The 22050-nt window shown below is 52.0% G+C and overlaps 1 protein-coding gene across 1 annotated transcript in view; it reads left to right on the top strand.

Moving 5' to 3' along the window:
- CEP164 (centrosomal protein 164) overlaps nucleotides 1–20884 on the top strand; it is a 73786-nt gene extending 52902 nt beyond the window's left edge. The window contains exons 13-32 of the mRNA XM_008053649.1: nucleotides 1104–1250; nucleotides 5507–5710; nucleotides 8825–8956; nucleotides 9040–9256; nucleotides 10258–10335; nucleotides 10585–10716; nucleotides 11062–11184; nucleotides 12697–12840; nucleotides 13244–13327; nucleotides 13451–13519; nucleotides 13870–14045; nucleotides 14393–14519; nucleotides 14868–14923; nucleotides 15398–15623; nucleotides 16598–16705; nucleotides 17515–17629; nucleotides 18216–18563; nucleotides 19350–19416; nucleotides 20255–20377; nucleotides 20530–20884. Of these exons, the coding sequence (XP_008051840.1) occupies nucleotides 1104–1250; nucleotides 5507–5710; nucleotides 8825–8956; nucleotides 9040–9256; nucleotides 10258–10335; nucleotides 10585–10716; nucleotides 11062–11184; nucleotides 12697–12840; nucleotides 13244–13327; nucleotides 13451–13519; nucleotides 13870–14045; nucleotides 14393–14519; nucleotides 14868–14923; nucleotides 15398–15623; nucleotides 16598–16705; nucleotides 17515–17629; nucleotides 18216–18563; nucleotides 19350–19416; nucleotides 20255–20377; nucleotides 20530–20623 (2770 nt within the window). The 3' untranslated portion in view covers nucleotides 20624–20884. The remainder of the gene's footprint in view (nucleotides 1–1103; nucleotides 1251–5506; nucleotides 5711–8824; nucleotides 8957–9039; nucleotides 9257–10257; nucleotides 10336–10584; nucleotides 10717–11061; nucleotides 11185–12696; nucleotides 12841–13243; nucleotides 13328–13450; nucleotides 13520–13869; nucleotides 14046–14392; nucleotides 14520–14867; nucleotides 14924–15397; nucleotides 15624–16597; nucleotides 16706–17514; nucleotides 17630–18215; nucleotides 18564–19349; nucleotides 19417–20254; nucleotides 20378–20529) is intronic.
- Nucleotides 20885–22050: the final 1166 nt, after the last annotated feature.

The following is a 22050-nucleotide window of genomic DNA, read 5'->3' as shown; positions in this document are numbered from 1 at the left end:
GTGTTGCTGCCTAGGCAGCCGTGGCAGCAGAGGCTTTGCCTAATGTCCCATGGGAGCCGGGGGTGAGGAAATCTGCTTCTTCCTATTCCTCAGTCTACACCAGAAATTTTGGGCACAGTCTGATTAGAAACTTTTTTTTTTTTTGAGTTGGGGTCTTACTCTTTTACCCAGGCTGGAGTGCAGTGGCACAATCACAGCTCACCACAAGCCCCGACCTCCTGGGCTCAGGTGATCCTTCCACCTCAGCCTCCCAAGTAGCTGGTACTTCAGGTGCACACCACCACACCCAGCTAGTTTTTTTATTTTTTCACTATGTTGCCCAGGCTGGCCTCAAACTCCTGGGCTCAAGCAGTCCTCCTGCCTCAGCCTTCCAAAGTTCTGGGATTACAGGCATGAGCTACCATGCTTGACTGGGAACTTAGGAACTCCTAAACAAAGAGTGGTCTCTTCTGTTCCATCTGCCTCCCTACCAGGGGTCAGGGCAGAGACTGCTGCCACCCTGGCTGCTCCATTACTTCCAGGAGAACCATTTTTCTTAGTCCTTCCCTACCAGTACTCCCCTTTCGGTGGTTGTCCCACTTCTAGACATTCAGCAAACCCAACCAGAACCCTGTTGTATGCTGGCCCAGGGAGAGGGAGGTGCAGAGCCCAGGGCTCCCTGAGATCAGCTGAGAGGACCTTTGCGTCCCAGCCTGGTCCAAAGCCTGGTGGACATTTGCTAGTTCTTCAGTCCTGCAAGCTGGAGAAAGATGCTGGCCTTGGAATTCATTGAGTTGGGACAGGACACTGGGGAACTGAGCCAAGCTGTAGTGATGTTCAGTCTGCAGCATCCACAGAATACCTGCTGTGTGTGGAGCTTCTCCTTGGGTGCTGTGACCATCCTGTTTTCCACTTGGGGTGGGAGTTTTGGTCTTCAGTGTAAACAACTCAGGCAGAGGCGGGGGTGGGAGGTGTGGGAGGGAGGTTTGAGATCCCAGGTAGGGAAACTGTGTTGGGTCTATGTCTCTTGTCCCCAGCATAGCTGCCTGACCCTAGTGGGGTACATTCTGAGCCTCTTGCCTTCCTACTGGCTTTAACACAGTTGCTTCCTTATTGCCGTCAAGGGAGCAGGTCCCAAGCCCACCTGCCACCCTCGAGAGGGGCAAGGAGCAGTGCTCCCAGGCCGAGGAGCTGGGCCCTGGGCAGGAAGAGGCAGAGGAGCCCAAGGAGAAGGTGGTGGCCAGCCTCACCCCGCCGATCTCTCCAGAGGTGTAAGGGCCAGTTTTATATGTCTGTCCTGTGCCCCTCTGTGTGTGGATTGCTTAAATACCTGATCACTCTTGAGTGGTGGGAAGGGATGCTGGCTCTGGCCCATTGGGTAGAGGGCAGGGGAGATTTAGTGTATCCTTGGTGCTTTGTGTACAACCTTGAGAACCCCACCCAGCCATCATCGGTCCTGGGGTTAGGTTAAGTCCCCGGGACTTCTGGTCAGGACTTGAGGTAGAAGGGTGGACAAGGGGGTACCTCCTGCCTCATTAGCAGAAACCTGCTAAATCATCCCACCAAGCACTCTTTTTCTCTTTAAAAATTTGTGTTGAGGTATTTATCTACACTGAGGGACACAGATCTGGCTTGTACAGTTCAATGTGTGTTTACATCTGTGCATACCACATAACTGACACTCAGATCAGACATGGTCCATTGACATCCTTTGAGGTTTCCTCATGTCCCTCTCAAGCCACCAGCCTGGGGCTCCATTGTTCTGACTTCTAGCCCATAGATTTGTTTTTCTAGTTCTCTGCCTTTGTATAAGTGGAACTACACAGTGTACAGGATATATCTTTTTGTGTCTAGGTTTAAAGCTCAACATATTTTTATGATTCACGTATGTTGTTCCACCTAGCATTTTTTTTTTTTTTTTGAGTTGGATTCTTACCCCTTCACCCAGGCTGGCATGCAGTGGCACACTCATGGCCACCCCAGCATTGATCTGCTGGGCTCAGGCAATCCTTCTGCCTCAGCCTTTCAAGTAGCTGGAACTACAGGTGCGTGCTACCACGCCCGGCTAATGTTTTGATTTATTGTAGAGATGAGGTCTCACCAAGTTGCCTAGGGTTCCTTGAGATCAGCTGAGAGGTCCCAGGCTGTTCTTGATCCCGTGGGCTCAGGGAATCCCCTCACCTCAGCCTCCCGAAGTGCTAGGATTACAGGCTTGAGCCACCGTGCCCAGCCTTACACCAAGCATTTCTAAAATTTAGAAATCATTTCCCTTTTCTCCTCCCATTCTCACCTCCCCCCCCCACTGTTTTTTCAGATGAATAAATTGGGGCTCAAAGAGGTGAAGGAATTTGCTCAAGATCACATTGCTAGTCAGTGGCAGCATTAGGACTAGACTCTAGTCATTTGAGCTCTACACCACTCACTTTTAACCTGCAACCCTTGTTCTTTTTCTCTGCATGGAGAAAGGTGCCTGCATTTGTACATTTTCCCTCTGTGAACAGAGCCAAGAACAAGGATTTGGGGCAGACTGTTGAGCAGAGACTGGTTCATGCACTGATTACTCGTGGGAAGTGTCACCGAGAGCTGGCGGGGACATGAGCTCACAGTCTCATGTCGTCACCGTAACATTGCAGGGATGATTTAGGGAAGAGGTAGCCACGTTTTTCAGATGGCAAAATATCCTGCAATGAAAACTGACCGGACAAATTAGGTACCTTTCCCGTCTCCTTGGTAGCTGTGGGCAGCCAGATCAGGATGCTTTCTATGAGGACAGGAGGCAGGTGTGGTTAGAGAGAGGAAAATGTGAACAGAGGTCAGAGGGGTGTCTTCCCAGGCCCTCTGGAGGGAAGTCTGGGCAGTAAGCCCTCAGGCTGGGGCCTCGACTCCCCGGCCCCTCCCGGCTGCCTTGGCTGATTAATCTCCTGACTTGCCGTTTCTCCCCTGATTCCCGTGAGGTTGCTCCTGCTGGGGTCTCAGAGACACTTTCCTTGACCATGCGCTTTCAATTTACACCATACCCCCAGGAAATGCCTTCTGTTCCTTTCCTGAGTCTTTTCAGGCCCCATAACTTCCCTGTTAATAATCTTTAGAGCTGCATTAGGAATAGATTGGTTTTCTGGGTTGGGTGGGGAGTGATTCTGTGTCTGTCAGCTTGCAGAGATGTAGTCAAGCTGAATCTGAGGGGTAGGGGCAGAGAAGGCTCAGGGGAGCTGGCAGGGCCAGGAAGCAGCACATGCCACTCATTGTGCGTGCTTGTGGTCAGAGACTGGGGCTGGGAAGCAGGAACATCCTTCTTTTCGTCATCCCAGTGTCTTTCATGAGGATTTGCAGAAAAGAGGGTGAATGAATTAAAACCACCAGGTGAAGATGAGAGGGACAAGGTCTCCAATGACTGTCCCAGCTTTAGTGGCAGTACACTCATTTTAGAATGTTCCTGGATGCCATTCCTCCCTCCTTCCATCCACCCTCTCCTCCCTCCCTCCCTCCCTCCTTCCCTGCCTTCCCTTCTGCTCTCCTTCACATGGCTTTGAGCTATTTGGTGGCCAGCCTGGGGTGTTTATGTCCTACAGAGCCTTTCCTTTGGCACTCACTGTTGGAAACTGGGTCTCAGTGATTCTGATAGCCGAGGAGCTGGCTTAGAAACCAGAGCTGCCTCTTCTTCCAAAGCCTTCCACTTCCCAATCGCCTCATGGATCTTTCCAGCATTGTGTTCTGCTTTGGACCTGAGCTAGGTGTTTAGGATACTAGACCTTTAAAACTGGGTGAGGAAAAGAGGTCTATTGAAAAACAGCCCTGCTTGCCTGCATGCCAAGTGTGCAAGCCAGCTCACTGGTGCATGTAACCTGGGCACACGCCACCATGCAGGCCCCATCTTCCCACAGCATCTGTCCCTAGGGCTCCACATAGCTCTGCAGTCCACAGGAGAGCGAGACATTAAAAGGTACCATCTCAGGGAAAAAAGATGTTTTCAGCCAAGGTTGGAATGAGTTGGAGGGTTGATGAGGCGGAGAGCTGCAGGAGGAGGCTCTTTTGAGGGCAGGATTCTCAGAGGAGGTGGCAACCACGTCTCTTACATCTGTATCAGTTGGCCTGCGCCAGGGGACTGAGAGGAAGCAAGGCTTTGGAAACAGGGAGGAGATGGAGTTGGGAGCAGAAGAGAATTGAAGGCATAACTCAAGGCTTTTTCTTGCTCAATTTATGATTTTAGGGAAGAAGAAAGGAAAGGTCTTACTGTAATTAAGAGACCTCAGTAGCTCTTCTGTATTCCTTTCTTTCTGGTCTCAAGGGGCTGCAGTGGGATTCCTGAATTCTTTTTTTCCTCTGCTGTTCTCATCTGATCCCGCCCGCTGCCTTCCATTTGCTATGGTGTTCAAGCTGGAGGGAGATGGGGTTCTGAGCCCCCAGCAGGGAGGACTGGCTCCCCAGTTGACTCTCACCCAGCTGTCTTTGATTTGGGTCATGCCCATGCCTTCCCACTGAGGTCGACTGAGCCACTGTGCCAGCCTTGCACCAGCCTGAGCACTGCATGAGGAGGGCTGTGGCTGTGTGATGAGACCAATTTCTAATGTAAGCTCGAGGGGCTTGGAAATGCAGACAGGTTTTGGCCTTTAGAAAAATCACTCTGAGAGGTGAGGTGCTTCGTCCTGCTTATGCTTTCGTTGCTCAGCATGTTCTGAGTTTCTCTTTGGGTGTTTTCTTCAAGAACCAGAAAACAAGCAAAATAGCAGTTTTTATCACTTTATAGACATCTTTTTAACCAATACCATCGTTCCCTATCTTTCCACCCATCTATGTATCCTGGTTAGCTCTGAGTTTTTTATGCTCATTTCCAAACACTGAATTAACTCTAAGCAGATGAAAACATGCCGTGGGAAGGTAGGGACCAGGGCACTCCTGTTCTTGCTCACAGTTTTGGCTTAGGGAAGCATCTCCTCCTGGCTCCTCTGGTGGTGCGAGAGGGGAGTTTCCTATTCCTGGGCCTCCATGGACGGTTGTAGGCCTCAGGGCTAGGAAACATGCTGCTATTTCTCCCAAGGGCTCGTGTATGTTGGCCTCTACTCTGGAAGGCAGAGAGCAGTCTCTGGGGCTTGTGCCCAGATTGCTGGCACGAGCCTCAAGTACCAGGCAGATCCCTAGCGGGGAGGTCGTGCAGGGCCATGAGCCATTCTGGGAAAGAGTCCTTTAGGGACGGAGCATCACTCTCTCCCTGCTGCTGCTAGCTCTCAAGCCACAGCTTCACGTGTTGACTTTGGGCCATACCTACCCAGCCTGCTGAGAACCTACTATGGGCTGCCTTTCTCCCTAGGCTCTTGGGACCTTAGACAGCCACAGTGGCACTTGTCCTATAAAGCAAATGTTGACTGTGTCTTACTGCCTGCCCTTGGGTGATCTGATTTGCATATATGACTCCTGATCATGGGCCCTCCGTTAGAATTCTGTATGTGATGTTCTGTATGCTTGTGAACCTTGATGCCAAAAGGTGGGTGGACATTAAAACTAGTGATATGTTGTTCCCTTCCCATGGCAGGCGATCCACAGAGCTTGTGACAAAGCAGCTCTCAGAGGCTGCACTAAAGTCTGTGGAAGAGGCAGTGGCCCAAGAACTCGAGCAGGACCACAGGCTGCTGCTGGAGTCAAAGCAGGAGAGGATGCAGCAATTGCGAGAGAAGCTACGGCAAGAGGAGGAGCAGGAGATCTTCCAGCTTCACCAGCAGAAAGAGAAGTCTCTCAGGTCCTGGCTTTCCCCTTAGTCTTGCTCCCCAGGACCTTGCAGGGGCATGGGGAGCGAGGGATACCCTCTTCCCCAGAGACCCCCGGGATGCCCATGGTGCCACCAAGACCACTCCTGGAAACTTACCCAGTAGTTTCTGTTTATATATCATTGGTTACCACTAGTTGCAAAGGAGACTGGGAAATGCAGTCCTTTTGCTAGCCGCTTTAGCTGTTAGAATAAAACCAGGATTTTGTTAGTGAGGAAGAGAAAGAGAATGGATATTGAGATGGTAATGAGCCATCTGTCACAGTCCCAGGATGGGAAAGGTACTACAAAAAGGTGTGAACGTATTTCATTTACTTGGCAGTTTAACTAAAGGCTAAATCTTGTCATCTTGGACAGAACATCCAAGAGTGGTAGAGAATTATTATTTTTAGATCATACACAGCAAAGTATATATAAAACATTTATGCTTAATTTAGAGAAAATAAAACAGAATACCAACATACAAGTGCTGGGAGAGTCAAGGCAGTCTCTCTCATTAGCTCATTGCAGGATCTGCTGACCCAGGGTCTGTCCTTACATCACACCCTTTGAGTCCTCTGCCAGGGAGCATCCCGAAGAACAGACCTCCCCACAGCATCTTCCTCTTCCACCAGCTAAAGAGTGGGGCAGGAGCCCACCCAATAGGATGTGACTCAGCTAACCTTAAGACGTAGCTGTTCGTTGGAGGAAATCCTGGTGGTATCTCCCTGCCAACCATCCTGCTCCTCCCCTCTTCCTGGATACCCTAGGCTTGACTGACTGTGCTTTCCAGCCCTCTCCCAGAGGGGCCTTCTAAGCCCTTTAGGTGTGATGAGGACAAGCATGCCAAAAGTTCAGGGCCTACAACATGGTAGTTGCTTTTTTTTTTTTTTGAGTTGGAGTCTCACTCTATCACCCAGACTGAGTGCAGTGGCCGCTTCCGGCCACCGTAGCCTTGATCTGCTGGGCTCCGGCGATCCTTCCGCCTCAGCCTTCCAAGTAGCTGGAACTATAGGTGCGCGCTACCACACCTGGCTAATTTTTGATTTATTGTAGAGATGAGATCTCACCAAGTTGCCCAGGCGGGTCTCGAACCCATGGGCTCAGGCAATCCACTCACCTTGGCCTCCCAAAGCACTGGGATTACAGGCTGAGACACTGAGCCTGGCCAGTTGCTCTTTTTAAAGTATGGTCTTACTCTGTTGTCTAGGCAGGAGTACAGTAACATGATCATGGCTCACTGCAGCCTCAACCTCCTGGGCTCAGGCAGTCTTCTCACCTCAGCCTCCCAAGTAGCTAGGACACATGCTGTCACACTCATCTAATTTTTTAATTTTTTGTAGAGATGAGGTTTCACTGGGTTGCCCAGGCTGGTCTTGAACTCCTGGGCTCAAGCATCCTCCTGCCTCAGCCTCCCAAAGTACTGGGATTACAGGCATGAGCCACTGCAAAGGCTTTCTGAGAGGTAGACCATCCTCCTCTCTGGAAGCCATAACTGATCTTGTAACAATTATTTCTTAATGAGAAGGCAGGCAGGCTGGTCCTTAGATTATTTAGTTGTATAATGAAGAGATTGGACTTACCCTCCAAAGTCTCTGCCAGCTCTCATATTGTGTTGCTGTGTGTAATATTTAGCCATACAAAGAGAAGGGGTTTCTGGGGAATCTAGAAAGAAATATTTTTATATAACTCGGTTTAAAAAAATAATAATAATAGAAGAGAGCAGTGGCATTGATAGCTTGAAATAGAAAATGATCCTAAATATTTTTTGGTTTTAGAATTAGCTTTAGAAGCTTTTCAAAGAAATTATCTTCTGAATCCTGTTTTACTTAGGCTTGAATTCCCTACGTGCACAACACACACCTCATGGTCATGTGGGGTTGTGTGGGGAGTTACCAAAAAAGGATGTGGCTTATATAAGCAGGAGTGTCGGCTTAGGATGAAATGGTCACTGACTTTGGTCTGTAAATAAGACATCTTATTTATTAAGTCAGGGCTTGCTTATAGTTTGGGCCTGGATGATGCTGTTCAAATTCAACACATATTTATTGGGCACCTACCTTATGTCAGCTAATATATTTGATATGTGGGATATAATAGATTTTAAGACAAGATTCTTTGGAAAAAATTCAAGACATGCAAGGAAAACAGAGATACAAATAATTAATGATGATGCCATCTGATACATGCTGCAGAGAAGCATGGATAAAAAGAAAGTCCACATATAAAGTGTGATGGGAACAGAAAAGTGCATTGAACTTGGAGGAAGTTGAAAAGACTTTCTGAGAGGAGGGAGCCGGGTGTTGAATGATGGATATGGGTTTGTCAGATAGGAAAGGGAATTCTGGGCAGAGGAACTAGCATGAACAAAGGCCAAGGAACAAGAGCGTGGCAGGATTTAGGGATGATGACATGTCTGATGTGCCTACGTCAGAGTCTGTAGGGTGGAAAGTGAAAGAACGTGGAGCCAGGCGAGTTGGGGACTGTGTCTGTCCTTCAGTGGATGCTGTGCTTAGGTGGACCTGTGGTCAGAGAGAGCCTTCCAAGAAGTGCTCTACTGGGGCCCTGCAGCCTGCAGTTTATTTCCCAGGGCAGAGGGGAGTTCATGGCTCCCTCGTGACCCTGGGAGGCTTTACAGGGCAGCAGCATGGACCCATAGCTGAAGTTAGACTCGTCTTTCAGGTTTAAGAAGCTTCCTGGCCGGGCTCAGTGGCTCAGCCTGTAATCCCAGCACTTTGGGAGACTGAGGCGAATGGATTGCCTGAGCCCGCGGTTTCAAGAACAACCCAGGCAACTCGGTGAGACCTTGTCTCTACAATAAATAAATAAATAAAAAATTAGCCAGGTATGGTAGCATGCTCCTATAGTTCTGGCTACTTGGAAGGCTGAGGCGGAAGGATCACCAGAGCCCAGAAGGTCGACGCTGGGGTGGCTGTGAGCATGCCACTGCACTCCAGTCTGGGCGATGGAGTGAGATGCCAACTCAAAAAAAAGAAGCTTCCTAGACAGTCTACAGGGCTGTTGGAGGCTGAGAACCAGAGATTAGACACAGGACAGGATACACCTTTGTGGTCCGTCTGACAGACTTATCTTGCTTTTTTATCTCAGTTCCCTGAAAGAGCAGCTGCAGAGGGCCACTGAGGATGAGGAGGCTCAGATGAGAGAGGAGGAAAACCAGAGACTAGTGCAACTCCGAGCCCAGGTCCAGTCCAGGGCAGAAGCAGATGAGGGCCAAATCAGGTGAGTGTGTACTGTGAGCTGCTTAGTCCTGTGGGCCACCCCAGGGTGCATAGACCCATCCCTGTTCCATTCTGTCTGCCTAGGGCTGAGCAAGAGGCTTCCCTGCAGAGGCTGAGAGAAGAACTGGAGTCTCAACAGAAGGCTGAGAAGGCCAGCTTGGAACAGAAAAACAGACAGGTGCTGGAGCAGCTCAGGGGAGAGATGGAGGCCACGGAGAAGAGCGAGCGGGCTGCCCTGAATGCCGCGAAGGAGCAGACCCTGCAGCAGCTGAGGGAGCGGCTTGAAGGGGAGAGGAGAGAAGTGAGCAGTCGATTGGGGACCTCACCCTCTGACACATCTCTGGGCCACAGAGGATGAGGAAGGGCACGTCTCAGATGGTCATGCAGACTGTGGAGCCAGCGAAGAATGGGTGTTGTACACAGATGGCATGGGAGCCTGCAAGCTGACTGTCTGGCCCGCTACTCCACTCAGACCCCCCTCGGCTCAGGGCAGGTGCCGGCCCTGGTCTCCATGGCAAGGCGGAGGATGTGGCAGGTGTCCAGAGGCTCTCCAGGGTCAGGCAGGATGGACAGTGGCCCCTGGGTGTTGTCAGTGGTGGGAGGCCATCAGAGGCCTCAGGGGGGAATGTCCTGTGGATTTGGGAAGGTTTCACAACTGAAAGAACTTCAGCCAGACCAGAGGTCTTAGACAAGGGCCCTATCTCTCTCTGAGGGGCAGCTGCAGTGATATAATCCCCCCCTACCTTTCCCTTCTTGGAATGAGAGGCTAGCAATTTAGAAAGGTTTTTCTCCCTCATCCTTCCTCCATCTGACTCCAGTCAGATGGCCTGCCTCCAGGTTAGACGCTGCAGTAGCAACCAGTCCATGAAGAACTTTTATTTTCTTTTGGTAAGGCTCGGAGCTTCTGCTATTTGACATAAGAAAACTACAGCACGTGGGAGGGACTTCACTGTATTCAGTGAGACTGTGACAAATCCTCCAGCCCTCCCTGTTGTGGATCTTATTTGGCGTTGTGAGCACCATCTGTGGACCTGTGGCCTAGCCCAAAGGCAGAGGGACAGAACAGCTAGCTGAGACTTACTGAAATGCCCATCTACTCCGGCCATCGTGTTCCTGTTTATTTGCCAATTGTATACTTTAGGGACTGAGTTATTTTGGGTGGACAAAGAGGTGCCATACTTCCCTTAGGTCCTGATCTTGAGGGGTTTGGGGGTGGTCTTCCTGGCTCTGCCTTCCCCCATGGCCAGTACCTGGCTAGCCATCCCCCTCTGCTTCCCTCACAGGCCCTTTCTTCCCTCCTAGGTGGTGGCAAGGCTAGAGAAGGAGCACAGTGCTGAGCTGGAGCAGCTCTGCTCCTCGCTGAAGGCCAAGCACCGGGAGGTGAGATACAACCAGCCCTGGCCCAAGAGGGCAGAGCATGGATATCCTGGGCCCTGAGTGTGAGCCCCAGGACAACCTTCTTAGCTGGTCACAGAAGAGCTCAGCCCATCCCTGACCACTAGCGAGCAAGCTTCCTCTCCCTCCAGGTCCCTGGGAGTAGATACTGGTCCTAGAAATGTGTCCTCTGTCACGGTAGCTCTCCTGTCCCTCTGAGGGTCACACTCCTCTGTGTGTGCTGGGCCTCCTCAGGTAGTCTGCAGCCTCCAGGAGAAGATCGGGGAAGCTGAACAGAAAGAGGAGGCCCAGCTGCAAGAAAGCCTTGGGCGGACGCAGCTGAGAGCTCAGCAGAAGGCTCACCAGGTGACTGAGTATGTGCAAGAGGTGAGTGCTGGTCTGTCTTTGATATCCATGTACACCTGTCGTGGGTTCTCTTAGAATCTGCTGAGCCAGACTGGCCTCAGAGTCCTCCAGGTTGCCTTGGATGGCTTAGCTGGGATTGGCACTTCTTCCATGTTTATGCCTTGGTTGCCTCAAAGCAAGGCACTTCTCCATCCCCATGCCCTGGTACATGTGTAGGGAGGGAGTGTTGGGGGTATGGCCGTGTGTATGTCATGGTGTCGTGCATGTGATGTGCATGTGTTGTGTGTGAGACCCTTGGGTGCAGCAGACCTCGAGTGCTGGTCCACCCTCAGTCCTGCATACTGCATCTGACCATCTGCCCTGTAGCTCAGCAGTCTCCTGCAAGAGAAGCGCCAGGAGGTGGAAAGGGAGCACGAGAGGAGATTGGACAAGATGAAGGAGGAGCACCAGCAAGTAGTGGCTGAGGCCAGAGAGCGGTACGAAGCTGAGGTAGTGTGACCACATCCATGCGCATGCTCATGTGCACCTAGCCTGGGGTCCGTCCCAGCTGCAGGGCAGGGGCAGGGGACAAACTGGCCAGGGATGGTGGTGGGAGGCTTTCCTCCCTGGTACCCTGCAGTGGTGAAGTTATTTTTTACCTTTTTATGAAAGCATGAGCAAAACCTCCCTTAGTGAGGGGTAATTCCTCTCCATCAGGCGGGCTGTACTTTCTTCTCATAGTAAAAATAGCTACCATCTATTGAACTTATGCTGTGTGCCAGGCACTGCTCTAAGCTTTTAAAAAAAACTTGTGTTATTGTAGAAATGTGGGGTACAAGTAAGGATTAACTACACAAGTAAGCAGGTAAAGTTTGGGCCTCAACTGGCTCTCACTCCCCTGGTAGTGGACCAGGTTCCCTTTGTGTTCTTACTTGCCCTCCTCCCTCCTGCCCTCCCGTGTCAGTGCCTAGCAACTGCTGATCCCTCCCTTGTGCTAATGTGATTAATGCTCAGGTTCCACTTACGAGTGAGAATATGTGGTATTCAGTTCTTTGTTTCTGTGGTCAATCAACAAGCATGATGGTCTCTAACTCCATCCAATTTGCTGTGCAAGTTCATGATTTGGCTCTTCTTTATGGCTGTGTAGTAGTCCATCATATACATGCACCACGAAGCTCTTTGTATATACTAACTCACTTAGTCCTTACCCAGCCTTAGGAAGTATGTACTGTCATTATCTCCATTTTAAAGATGAGGACACTGAGACTGGAGACTTGGAAGTAATTTTCCCAAGATCGCACCCAGCTAATAAGCAGAGGAGCTTGGCTTCAAGCCTAGACTGTTCAGCTTCAAAACCTTAAATTTCATCACTCTAATACCTTGTCATTTGGGTTAACGGAAGTTGAATGCCGGGAAATAGACTGGCAAGAGCCAAATAATATTTAGATATTATCTGACCATCTTCAGCCTTTGGCCTTCAGGTGGGCAAGTTCATTTACTTGCGTGGACCCAGGTTGGCTTGGCCTGCTCATGTTGGGGGTGAATGGTAGGTGGTTGACTTTAGCCCACAGCTGGGCCTCTGCAGGGCTATTTATAGGCTCCTGTTCCAGTGGCTGCAACCAGCATTCCAGACTCTTTCTATAATCTTTTTCAGGGCAGAAATAATGGTCCTATGATGAAATTTAGCTAAATCTCTTCCTAAACCAATTATGAACTTGTGGGAGAATAGTGTTAATTGATCAGTGTTTTCTTTCTTTAAGGGGAAATACTGTCCACATAGGAGAGTCCATGGGGGCATTCCCTTATGGCACCTGGCCGGCGTCTGCTTCAGCTGCAGGGTGGGGCAGGCTTGCTGGGGCTGCAATGGTACTACGTTTGCAACTCTCCTTCGATAGCTGGCCTTTGGGAGCTGATGGTGTCTCTGATCTTGTTGACCCCAGGCTGCTGGGCTGGGGCAGCTGTAATTTTCAGGTTGGGAGGGGCTGCTGCCATTTCCCACAGATTAGTCCACCCTCCTTGCAGGAGAGGAAGCAGCGGGCTGACCTCCTGGGGCACCTGACTGGAGAGCTCGAGCGCCTGCGGAGAGCCCATGAACGAGAGTTGGAGACTGTGAGACACGAGCAGGACAGGCAGCTTGAGGACTTAAGGCGCAGGCACCGGGAGCAGGTGAGGGACCTCGGGGGGGTAAGCCCACTGTGACACCTCCATGCAACTTAGGAAGGCTCCTGGAGCAGGTGCTGGGTCCACAGCGGGATGGAGCCAGATAGCTTCTGAGTGGGCATCTCTCACTGGCCATCTCCAAGCTGTGGCATCTTTGCTCCTTGGTTTTCTGGGCCAGGGAGCACTCCCGGGATTAGAAGCGGGGATCAGCCCCTGTAAGACCTTGGTATTGGCGCCTTTGCTTCTTCTTCCCCCCACTGGAAATAAACAAGGTGTGGTGCTTTCCTGGGACCCTGTGGGGCACATTGGGAGGAAGCCTAAGCCCAGACTGGAGCTTGTGGTTTCATATGGTGAGTTCTGGAACCTTCTGCCCCTCTTTCTGTGCTTATGTTTTCCTCTTTCTGGGCAGGAAAGGAAGCTCCAAGATAAAGAGATGGAACTCGAAACCAGAAATAAAGATATCAAGGCCAGATTGGCTCAACTGGACATCCAGGTGAGTGATCTGCAGGGCCCTTCACCTTAGAGTCACAGCTAAGTCTGCCTCCAGGAGAAGGCAGACCTGCCCCTCTGACTTGGGGTCTGCAGCCAGTCAAAGGGCTCTGTCTCTAACCCCCAGGAGCAGACTGCCCAGAAGGAGAAGCAGCAGCTGCTTGATATGCAGAGGCAGGTTGCTCTGAAGAGTGAGGTTTGTCCGCCTCTCTTGTCTCGCCTCTTCTGTTCTTCCTTCTTCTGTCTTTCTCTTCCTCTCACCTTTTGTTCACCTGATCTGTCCAGGCCCCTGGGGTTCCAAACTCTGGTGGCCAGTATTCCATAAATTGTACCACTCTGTGGACCCCCACTTGGGAACCTCAGGGAGAGGGGCTGTGATGACACAGAGACCTTTAAGCCTCCTGACCTTAGAGATGGTGGCTTCAACGGCTCTGAATTCCATTCCTTGCTTGTCCTCTTCTGGCTTTCCTGTCCTCTAGTGCTGCCTGCTCCCTACCTTCTCCTCAGTGTGTCTCCAGGTGCTGCTATCTTTCCTTCTGCCCCCAGGAGGTTAGAGCCACCCATCAGCGCCTAGAGGAGGCAAAGAAGGAGCACACCCACCTGTTGGAGTCAAGCCAGCAGCTCCGAAGAGTTGTAGCTGAGCTTCAGGCCCGGAAGTTGGAGTTGGAGTCCCAAGTGGATCTGCTGCAGGCCCAGAGTCAGAGACTGCAGAAGCATGTCAGGTGTCGTGGATGCCCTGCACTTAGCCACTGCTGGCTGCCTCCTACCTACCCTCTGGCCTCTGTGCTGGTGGACCGCGTCTAGTCGAAGCCCAGTTAATAGGGAGAGGTTGAGATCCCATCTTGGGAGCCAGGCAGAAGAGCCTGTGGCTGTTGCAACTGTGGAGGCAGTTGGGGTATCAAGAAGCTATGAGCAGCTAGGATCCTGGATTTTCTGCTCATGCCTCAACCCTGCTCAGAGACTTTGATGGGAGTGAGGAGATGGAGGTGGTCCTGGCAGTGTGCTGCCTGGCCGCTCCATCATGACATCCCACCTCAACCCTCCCCTTCATGCCCCTTTTCCTCCACAGCAGCCTGGAGGCTGAAGCTCAGAGGAAGCAGGACCTGTTGAGAGAGCGGACATTTGAGGAGAGCAGTGCTTCCCAACATGTTGAGCCAGATCTGCACGTTGAAGACCTGAGGAAATCCCTTGGGACAGTGAGCTGGGGGCTGGGGTAGAGCATCAGGAAGGTCAGGGCATTGGGGAAGGGTAGGGCATCCAAAGGGGATGGGTCTCAGAATGGGTGGGGGCATAAGGTGGGTGGAGCATTAGGAGAGTTCTGACTCTGCTCTGTGCAGGACCTGGCCTCCTGCTCTTATCATCCCAGCCTCCAGCCATCCCAGTAGGCAAATCATACCTATGAGTGAACAGTACCTGGTCATTAGCAGGGCCATCTGCTTGTCTAGGCCACTGGCGGCAGGCGGAGGGGTCTTTGGGTTCTCTCAGGCCTGCAGGGTGTCTGCTTCTGCTGCACTCAATGGGTCTTTTCTATCGTGTCTCTCTAGAACCAGACCAAAGAGATGTCCTCTGTTTCCCAGAGCAAGGAGGACTCGTCCTTGGACGAGTGAGTTCCCATAGCCCGTCCTATTTTGGGTTAGAGTGCCATGAAGGGGTGAGTGCCTGCCTATGTCACAGGGATAGGGTGAGCTGAAATGAGGTGACGGTGATCACCAGCAGGGTTTGGTTCAGCGGGGAGGCCCCAGAGGATTGAAGAATCTTCTCTGGTAAGCCAAGAAGCTGCTCCCTGTGACCTTTGACACAGCATATTGGCATCTGCTGACCTCTGGTTGAGGATCAGATTACTAGGAGTGTCTGGTCATCTGTCTAGAGGCCCCACGTGTGATGCTTTTCAGAGTCAGGGTAGGGGGACTATTAGTCGTTCACTGTAGATATTAATGGTGGCATCCCCCACATGGCCCAGCTCAAGCCCGGCAGCTCTGGCATTTGCTTAGGGTGGGTATCTACCGGAAAGTGGCTGTGTGACACAGAGCAGAGTTCTTAGAGTCTTCTGTTTTCTTTCTCCAATTCTGCTCCCTGACCTGTCCTCCCACAGCGTCCAGCATTACTTCTCTGCTGAGAGGGTAGCCCTCCGTAGCGCCAGGGAGTTCCTGGTACGGCAGAGATGTGCCATGCGGAAGCGACAGACAGCTTTGAAAGCTGCCCAGCAGCACTGGCACCGTGAGCTGGCCAGTACTCAGGAGTCAGCCAAAGACTTGCCAGGCACCATGACCATGGAAGAGATACACAAGAACCAGGAGGAGGTTAGAAGCTTGAGGAAGGCCTGCCACCCTGTGCTGGGAGAGCCTGGGGAACAAGTGGAACACTTGCTTTTGGGATCCCCCTTTTGACCATCTAGGGACTACTTGAGTGTGAGCCCTGGGGTCACATCTATACATGGCAACGCTTATAGTGCAGACATCTCTAATTTGATCCTCCCATAACATATATAATGTGCAAGGTAGTAATATTTCCATTTTCTAGGTGAAGAGTATGACTAAGGTTTTAACAATTTCAAATCCAGTGCTTTGCTTTTCCATTCTGTTATATGAAAGACTTAGTTCACACATGAAATTCTTCAGAATACACTCAGTGTTAAGGCTCTGGTTACTTCTCTGCTTTACCTCTCTGGTAGCCTAATTTGCAATGAAGAGGCAGAGGCTTTATTATTATTAGTTGGGATCACAGATTTTTGTACCAGGTGAGGATCCTGGCAGAGTGGGCTCTGTGGGTGGTGCTGTGGCACCCCTCCCTGGCCAGGCCCTCAGCCTTGTCCTCTTAGAATTCTGATGGTGTTCAGAACTAGCAACGGGGCTTGGGCCCTATTGTCCTGTGTCTGGCTTGAGGGCAGCAGAGGATAAGTAGCTGGCACAAGTGGGGGCAGGCTTCCCAGGGGTATGCACAGGCTACCCCCAGGCCCTGTCCTTGCTCTGTGTAACCCCGCTCAGTGATGGTGATGATGATAGTAACAGTAGTTGGAGTAGCGATACTCATAGCCATTTGGTTAAATTAACCATTTGAGACTTTATTAGGTGTGGGCATGATGCTCAGCATGTAACATACTCTATCTCATTTAATTCTTACTACCCTATGAAAAGCCATAGTTCTCTTTTCCAGATGAGAAACCAGACTGAGAGTTAAGTAATTTGTTCAGGATTACCCAACCAGCAAATGACAGAACTGGGACTCCAGCATCTGTGTGGTGAGGTGTTTCTCCTCCCTTCCTCCTTGGCTGCAGGAGACCAAGCACCTGGAGGAGATGAAGTCAGCCATGCGGAAGGGCCACGACCTGCTGAAGCAGAAAGAGGAGAAGCTGAATCCGCTGGAATTCTCTCCTCAGGAAGAGGTGCGGCCTGTGGCCACATAGGCCAATGTGGCCCCAGCCTCCCTCTTCTGTTCCTGGGACTGGGTGTTTTTCTTTGGTCCTGTGTCGGGAAGGTGGGCCTTCAGGACCCAGGATTGGGCAGTAGGCCCAGGCTCTTGGCGGGGGAAAATGGCAGTGGCTTCAACTCTGAGTTTGTTGAAGACACCTGTGGGCTTGGATATCTGTGCTGAGTGGTCTTGAGGACACCTGGATTCTCTTGCTGACAGTTTCTGAGAAGGGGCCTAGCCTTTGCCCTCACCCTGCAATGATAGCTAAGGAGCAGTGACCAGCGCGTCAGAAATGGATGCACATGACAAGCTTCCTCATCTGCTCTGGGGCCTTGTGGATGTTCCCCGGGATACCTGAGGCATAGATGTGGCAGGAAGGGAGGCTTAGGTGGAGAAACACGGCAGGGAGAGTTTACAGGGAGGGGAGGTGAGATTTGGTCCTGGTGGCCCTGTTGCCTGTACCTGAACGATTGGGTTTTCTTAGCCTGCCTCCCAGCCCTCTGCGAGGCAGCCTGCGTGATATACCTCCCCCAGGGTCCCTGATGGAACTTTGGACCCCAGAAGAGCCTGCTTGCCAAGGCCTCAGTTCCCACATACCAGACAGTCTTAGATTTATAGCAACAGAATTGCTATGAGAACAAAACGAGGTGGTCATGTTTCATGGATTTGCATAAGAAAACCAACTTAAAGACAAAATGTATGAAGAATGCACCCCAGTGTCCTAGAGAGGAGGAGGAAAGACATGCGAGAAGGGTCAGTAATAACCACTTCTCTATCCAGCAGGCCTCCGATGAGGAGGCTCCAAGAGGAGGCCCCGCCAAGAAGGTGGTAACCTTTGACCTCAGTGACACAGAAGACATAAGCTGTGAAAGTTCCGAATCGTGCTCCTTGTCTCACAGTGAGTGGTAGCGGTGACAGGGAAGTGAGCTGGGAGATGCAGGGGTGAGAACCACAGTATCCATGGAGGGGGAAGAACTTGGGACCCAAAGGAATGGCCTTCTTCCCTCAGCCCTGCAGAGGTAGGCCTTTGTGGGCAGGTGTCTGGCTAGCTGGGGAGGCAGGAGATGCAGTAGACACTGGGGAGGAGTGCAGACATCCAGGTTGAAAGGTCAGGACAGCCTCTAAATGCTGCAGAGTCTTGACAATTTAAGGCCTGTCCCTGCTGGCCTCATCTCATCCACGGCTTCCCGGGGGGAAGCTGTTCTGCTGCTGCTGGCCTGCACATGGGCAGAAGGGCCCTCTCCCTTTCCTTCTCTAGGGTCCGGGGCATTGCCCTGGAAACTCTTTCTCTGGCCAGCTTGTCATTTGCACTGTCCGGGACACAGAAGCCCTACCTTCCCCTGGCCCCTTCTTAAGGCAGAGGGGCTGTTGCTTGGAGGAACAGGGAGGGGTGGCCAGTAGGGTGCTGCAGTGCCAGCTGGGTCTCGGGACGTTCCAGGGTTCTGAACATGAGTCCTCCCCACCACCTTCATTTTTCCTTTCAGCCAACTTGACAGCGGGTCTCACCTTCCCCAACAAGATCCATGACTTGAGCCGCGCCCTGCATCAGGTCATCGGGGAACTGAACAGTGCCCTCAGCATGGTGGGCAGCCTCAGCACTCAGCCGCCGCCTCTCTTCACTTCCACGCTGGCTCAGTTCCCTCCCCGGGCCCCCAGGAGCACCTCCACACCCACCTACCACCCCTCCCTGGCCAGGCCCTCAGCTTCGTCCCTTGCTGCACCCATATCCACCCGATGGGCTTATAGTCCGGAACTGAGCCCCGGGCTGTCCTCCTCTGTGGCTCAAACAGTGGATGACTTCTTGCTGGAAAAGTGGCGCAAGTATTTTCCATGTACGCCTTCTTCTGGGCCCGTGTTTGGTTCTGGACGGAGTGTTTCTGTCTTCTTCCTCCTCTTCTTTTACCCTCTTTCTCCTACTCCTTTTTTTCTTCTTCCTCTTTTGTCTCCCCTTGCCTTGACCTCACAACTTTGGCATGGTCCCTTGGTCCACTGACTCTGTGGGCTCATTGGTGAAGAAGACCTTGCTAGTGGCCCTGTAGCTACCAGAGGCTCTGTGGGTTGTGATGGGGCCTGGGCTGACTGGGGCCTTTATTATGGATTCTAGAGCTCAGCAGAACCTAAAAGGACCTTATCATCACCTTAGTAGCTGTCGTCTCATGCAGTATGTTATGGGCCACATGAGGAGACTGAGGCTCAGATAGGTTAAGCCCCATGCTCCAGGGTTCCCAGTGAGTGAGTAACAAGCTGAGTTTTGACCCCCGGTCTTGGACACGTTGGGATTCTGTTTATAACCCTTTGACTGTGTGGCTCACACTGGTTTCATAGCCCTACTGAGGAATGTGAAAAGCCAGAGAAGCACAGGCATTTGAGGGAAAATAAAGTCTCTTTTCTGCCCCAATACAAATTGAAAAGCAGATTAAGTTTTAGAGATAAAATAAATAGGACCATTCCTGTGAGGCACTTCCAGCTACTGAAATGTGTCCTGCTTCTGTTGTTTGTTCTGGGGGCGTTTCCTCATCCATTTCTGGGGAGGCAGGAGATGCTGGTGACCGGTTTGCTCAGGTGGGTTCTGCTTACTGACCTCCACCCGTTCCTGAGCTATTTCTACCTTCTTCTAGCGGGCATCCCATCTCTCAACAGCAGCCCTGCCTCCCTAGAGAACAGGCTGGGTTACGTGTCTGCAAGGTAAGCCTCCCTGGGGGCTGGGCAGGTGGGACCTCTGAGGGCCACAGACCTCCTGGGCCTGTTGGTGGAAGAAGTCAGGCAGGACCCCTTGTCCACAGAGCTGCCCATGACTTTCCGGGGTCTGAGGTGCCCCCACACTGCCAAGGTTCCAGTGCGGGCAGGGCTGGGCTTACCCAACCGGCTCTGTGAGAAAGCTGCCCTGTGTCACCTGTGGGGAGAAATCTACCCCTGATGGGACCCATCCCTGCCCCTTCCCATGGCCCCTCCAGCCCCAGCGTCTGGCCTTTGTCTTTGCCCTTGAGCTCTCATGTACTTCCTATGGCTCCCTTCTTCCCCAAGTCCTGCTGAGCAACATCTGGAGCGAGAGACACCCCGTGGGGGAGACAGACGGGCAATTATTTAAACCTGTTACTAATTTCCCATTCATCTTATTTCTTGCCAAATGTATTCCCCACTCCCCCACTCAGGCCCCCAGCCATGAGTATCCCCCACCATCCCTTTGGCCTACTTGAGAGCTGACGCTGAGCGAGCATTAAGTCGATAGAGGGATGCTCTTTGCTAATGAGACTGGCTGGGAGCAGGCAGAGATAGGAGCTCAGAGCCCCATGTCAGTGACACACACCCGGGAAGGGGGCGGAGGGCATCCACCAGCCTCCCTTTTGGGACCTATTCTGGGGGGGCAGCTCTTGGCAGTTCTGGAAGGGAAGCTTTGAATTGCTGGAGACCCCAAAAAAGCTGCAGCCAGTAGTTGAGAGGATGAGGGAGGAGGCGATGCGCTGTCCCCGTCCTGTGGCGCCGCCTCCCTCTTCCTCTCCTGTATGTTCCTTCTCCTTCCCAGTGAGCAGCTCCGCCTCATGCAGCCCTCCCGTTCCCGCGTTCCCCAGGCGGGCAGCACCGACTATCAGCGCATGATAGATGAAAACCGAAAGTGGCTGGAAAGCCTCAGGAATGACCCCAAGTTGTATCCTTGTGTCTGGTTCCCAAACCCAGGCCCCTTCCTGCATCCGGGCTGTCTGGGCTGGGCTGCAGGACCTGTGCTTGTGTCCTGGGCGCATATCAGGATCCCTTTCATGGCACAGCTGACTACGGAGTTTTCCTTCATCCCCTGGCCAGACATCTCTTCTCAATGCCGAAGCCAACAGCCACTCGGGGCCTCCTGCAGCTGGGCCTGGATGAGAGCAACAGACTGAAGGTGTATCGCTGTTGAGGCCCCGGGCATGGACTCTGGGGCAGCTTGGCCTCTCCTTCCCCCAACCAAGTGCCTGAGGAGCTGCCTGCACTTTACTTCAACTGATACAGCATTCTCCTGTCCCCTTTGCCACCTACCCCTCCCAGGACTGGGAGGAGCCATCGGGGACCAGGGGTGTGAGTGAAACAGTAAAACCACACACTCTGACCATATAACCTATCTCTGGCTGAAATGTGTGGACACGAGCTCCTGCATCGACATGGCAGACTGCTGCTGTGTGGCAACCAAGGGGCGTCGGACGTGAGCATCTTGGGAGGAAGGGTGGTAATCAGAGGAGCTGCCTTCTGAGTCCAGGAGTCCCTTGGCCCTGCAGGGCTGCTCGGAGCTACCATGAAGATTGTGTGTATGGTTCTCAGTTCATCAGGACAAAGCCCCCCAGCCTGCGTGTGCCCTAGGGCCAGGCTTTTCTGGGCCCACATCAGGCTCTCCAATACCTCAGCTTCAGAGAGCAGACCCTTACCTTTTCCTCTTTTTTTTTACTGTCTCCTTTCTTGAGCAGTCCATCTCTTTTTGACTATCTCAGGATTGGGCTCAGCAGCCCAGAACCCTGCTGAGGGTTGCTGGGGGCTGTCCCTCTGTGCACCGTGCTTTCCTCAGGGACTGTCCTCAGGAGTGTCCCCACCTCAGGACTCCTTCCAGAGCCATCCCAGCTAGAGTCTCTGGTCTCAAGTACACAACTTCTCCAGGAAGCCAACAAGCCATAGGAAAAGACGGGGATGGTTTCTGGTCCTCGCTTTGGTTTTTCTCTTTCTAGACCATCTGGCTCCTTGTTTCTGCCTGTCTTTTCTACCGGTGCCTCACGGCCCCTGACCCCACCGCTGCCTCTCCTCAGGCTGGTGGCGAGGGGCTAGACTGGCGCTAGGCCCTGGCCATGGGGGACTTGTACCAGTTGGAACTTCTGCCATCCTGGCAGAGCTTCCAGCAGCCCTCCTTCCCGTTAGCCAGCTCCTTGGGGAGGCTGCAGGGGATGTTCTCTGACATCTGTCCCATGGTTTAAATAAAATGCCTCTATTTTTCTTATCTTGATGCTGTGGGGTTGCCTTTGCCTTGCTAATACATGGAAATCAGCTCCCACCATCCCCCTACTCATTTCTTTGTTGTAGAATAAGAAACTGCAATCCAACTGGCTGTTTTACCCCCTGGATACCTTGTAGGCATTGGCCTACCACACAGAAAAGTCCATTTTGTCATTTGGCTCATTCTGTGTGTTTTGGGAGTAGCTTATGAGGTAGAACCCACTTTGGCAACAATCCTGTGTTTTCTGCATCAGTTAATTATCTGCAGGTCCATTTTCTACAAGGCAGTTGTGTGAATGTGTCTCCTCTTTGGAGGCCTTTGCCTCCTTCCTGAGAAGGAAGGAGGAAGTAATTAATATTCATGGAAAG

The sequence above is a fragment of the Carlito syrichta genome, unplaced genomic scaffold, assembly GCF_000164805.1.
Source record: "Carlito syrichta isolate Samal-C Ts95f unplaced genomic scaffold, Tarsius_syrichta-2.0.1 Scaffold288347, whole genome shotgun sequence".
NCBI lineage: Eukaryota > Metazoa > Chordata > Mammalia > Primates > Tarsiidae > Carlito > Carlito syrichta.
The sequence above is the reverse complement of the archived record's forward strand: the minus strand, read 5'-3'. Positions and strand labels throughout refer to the sequence as shown.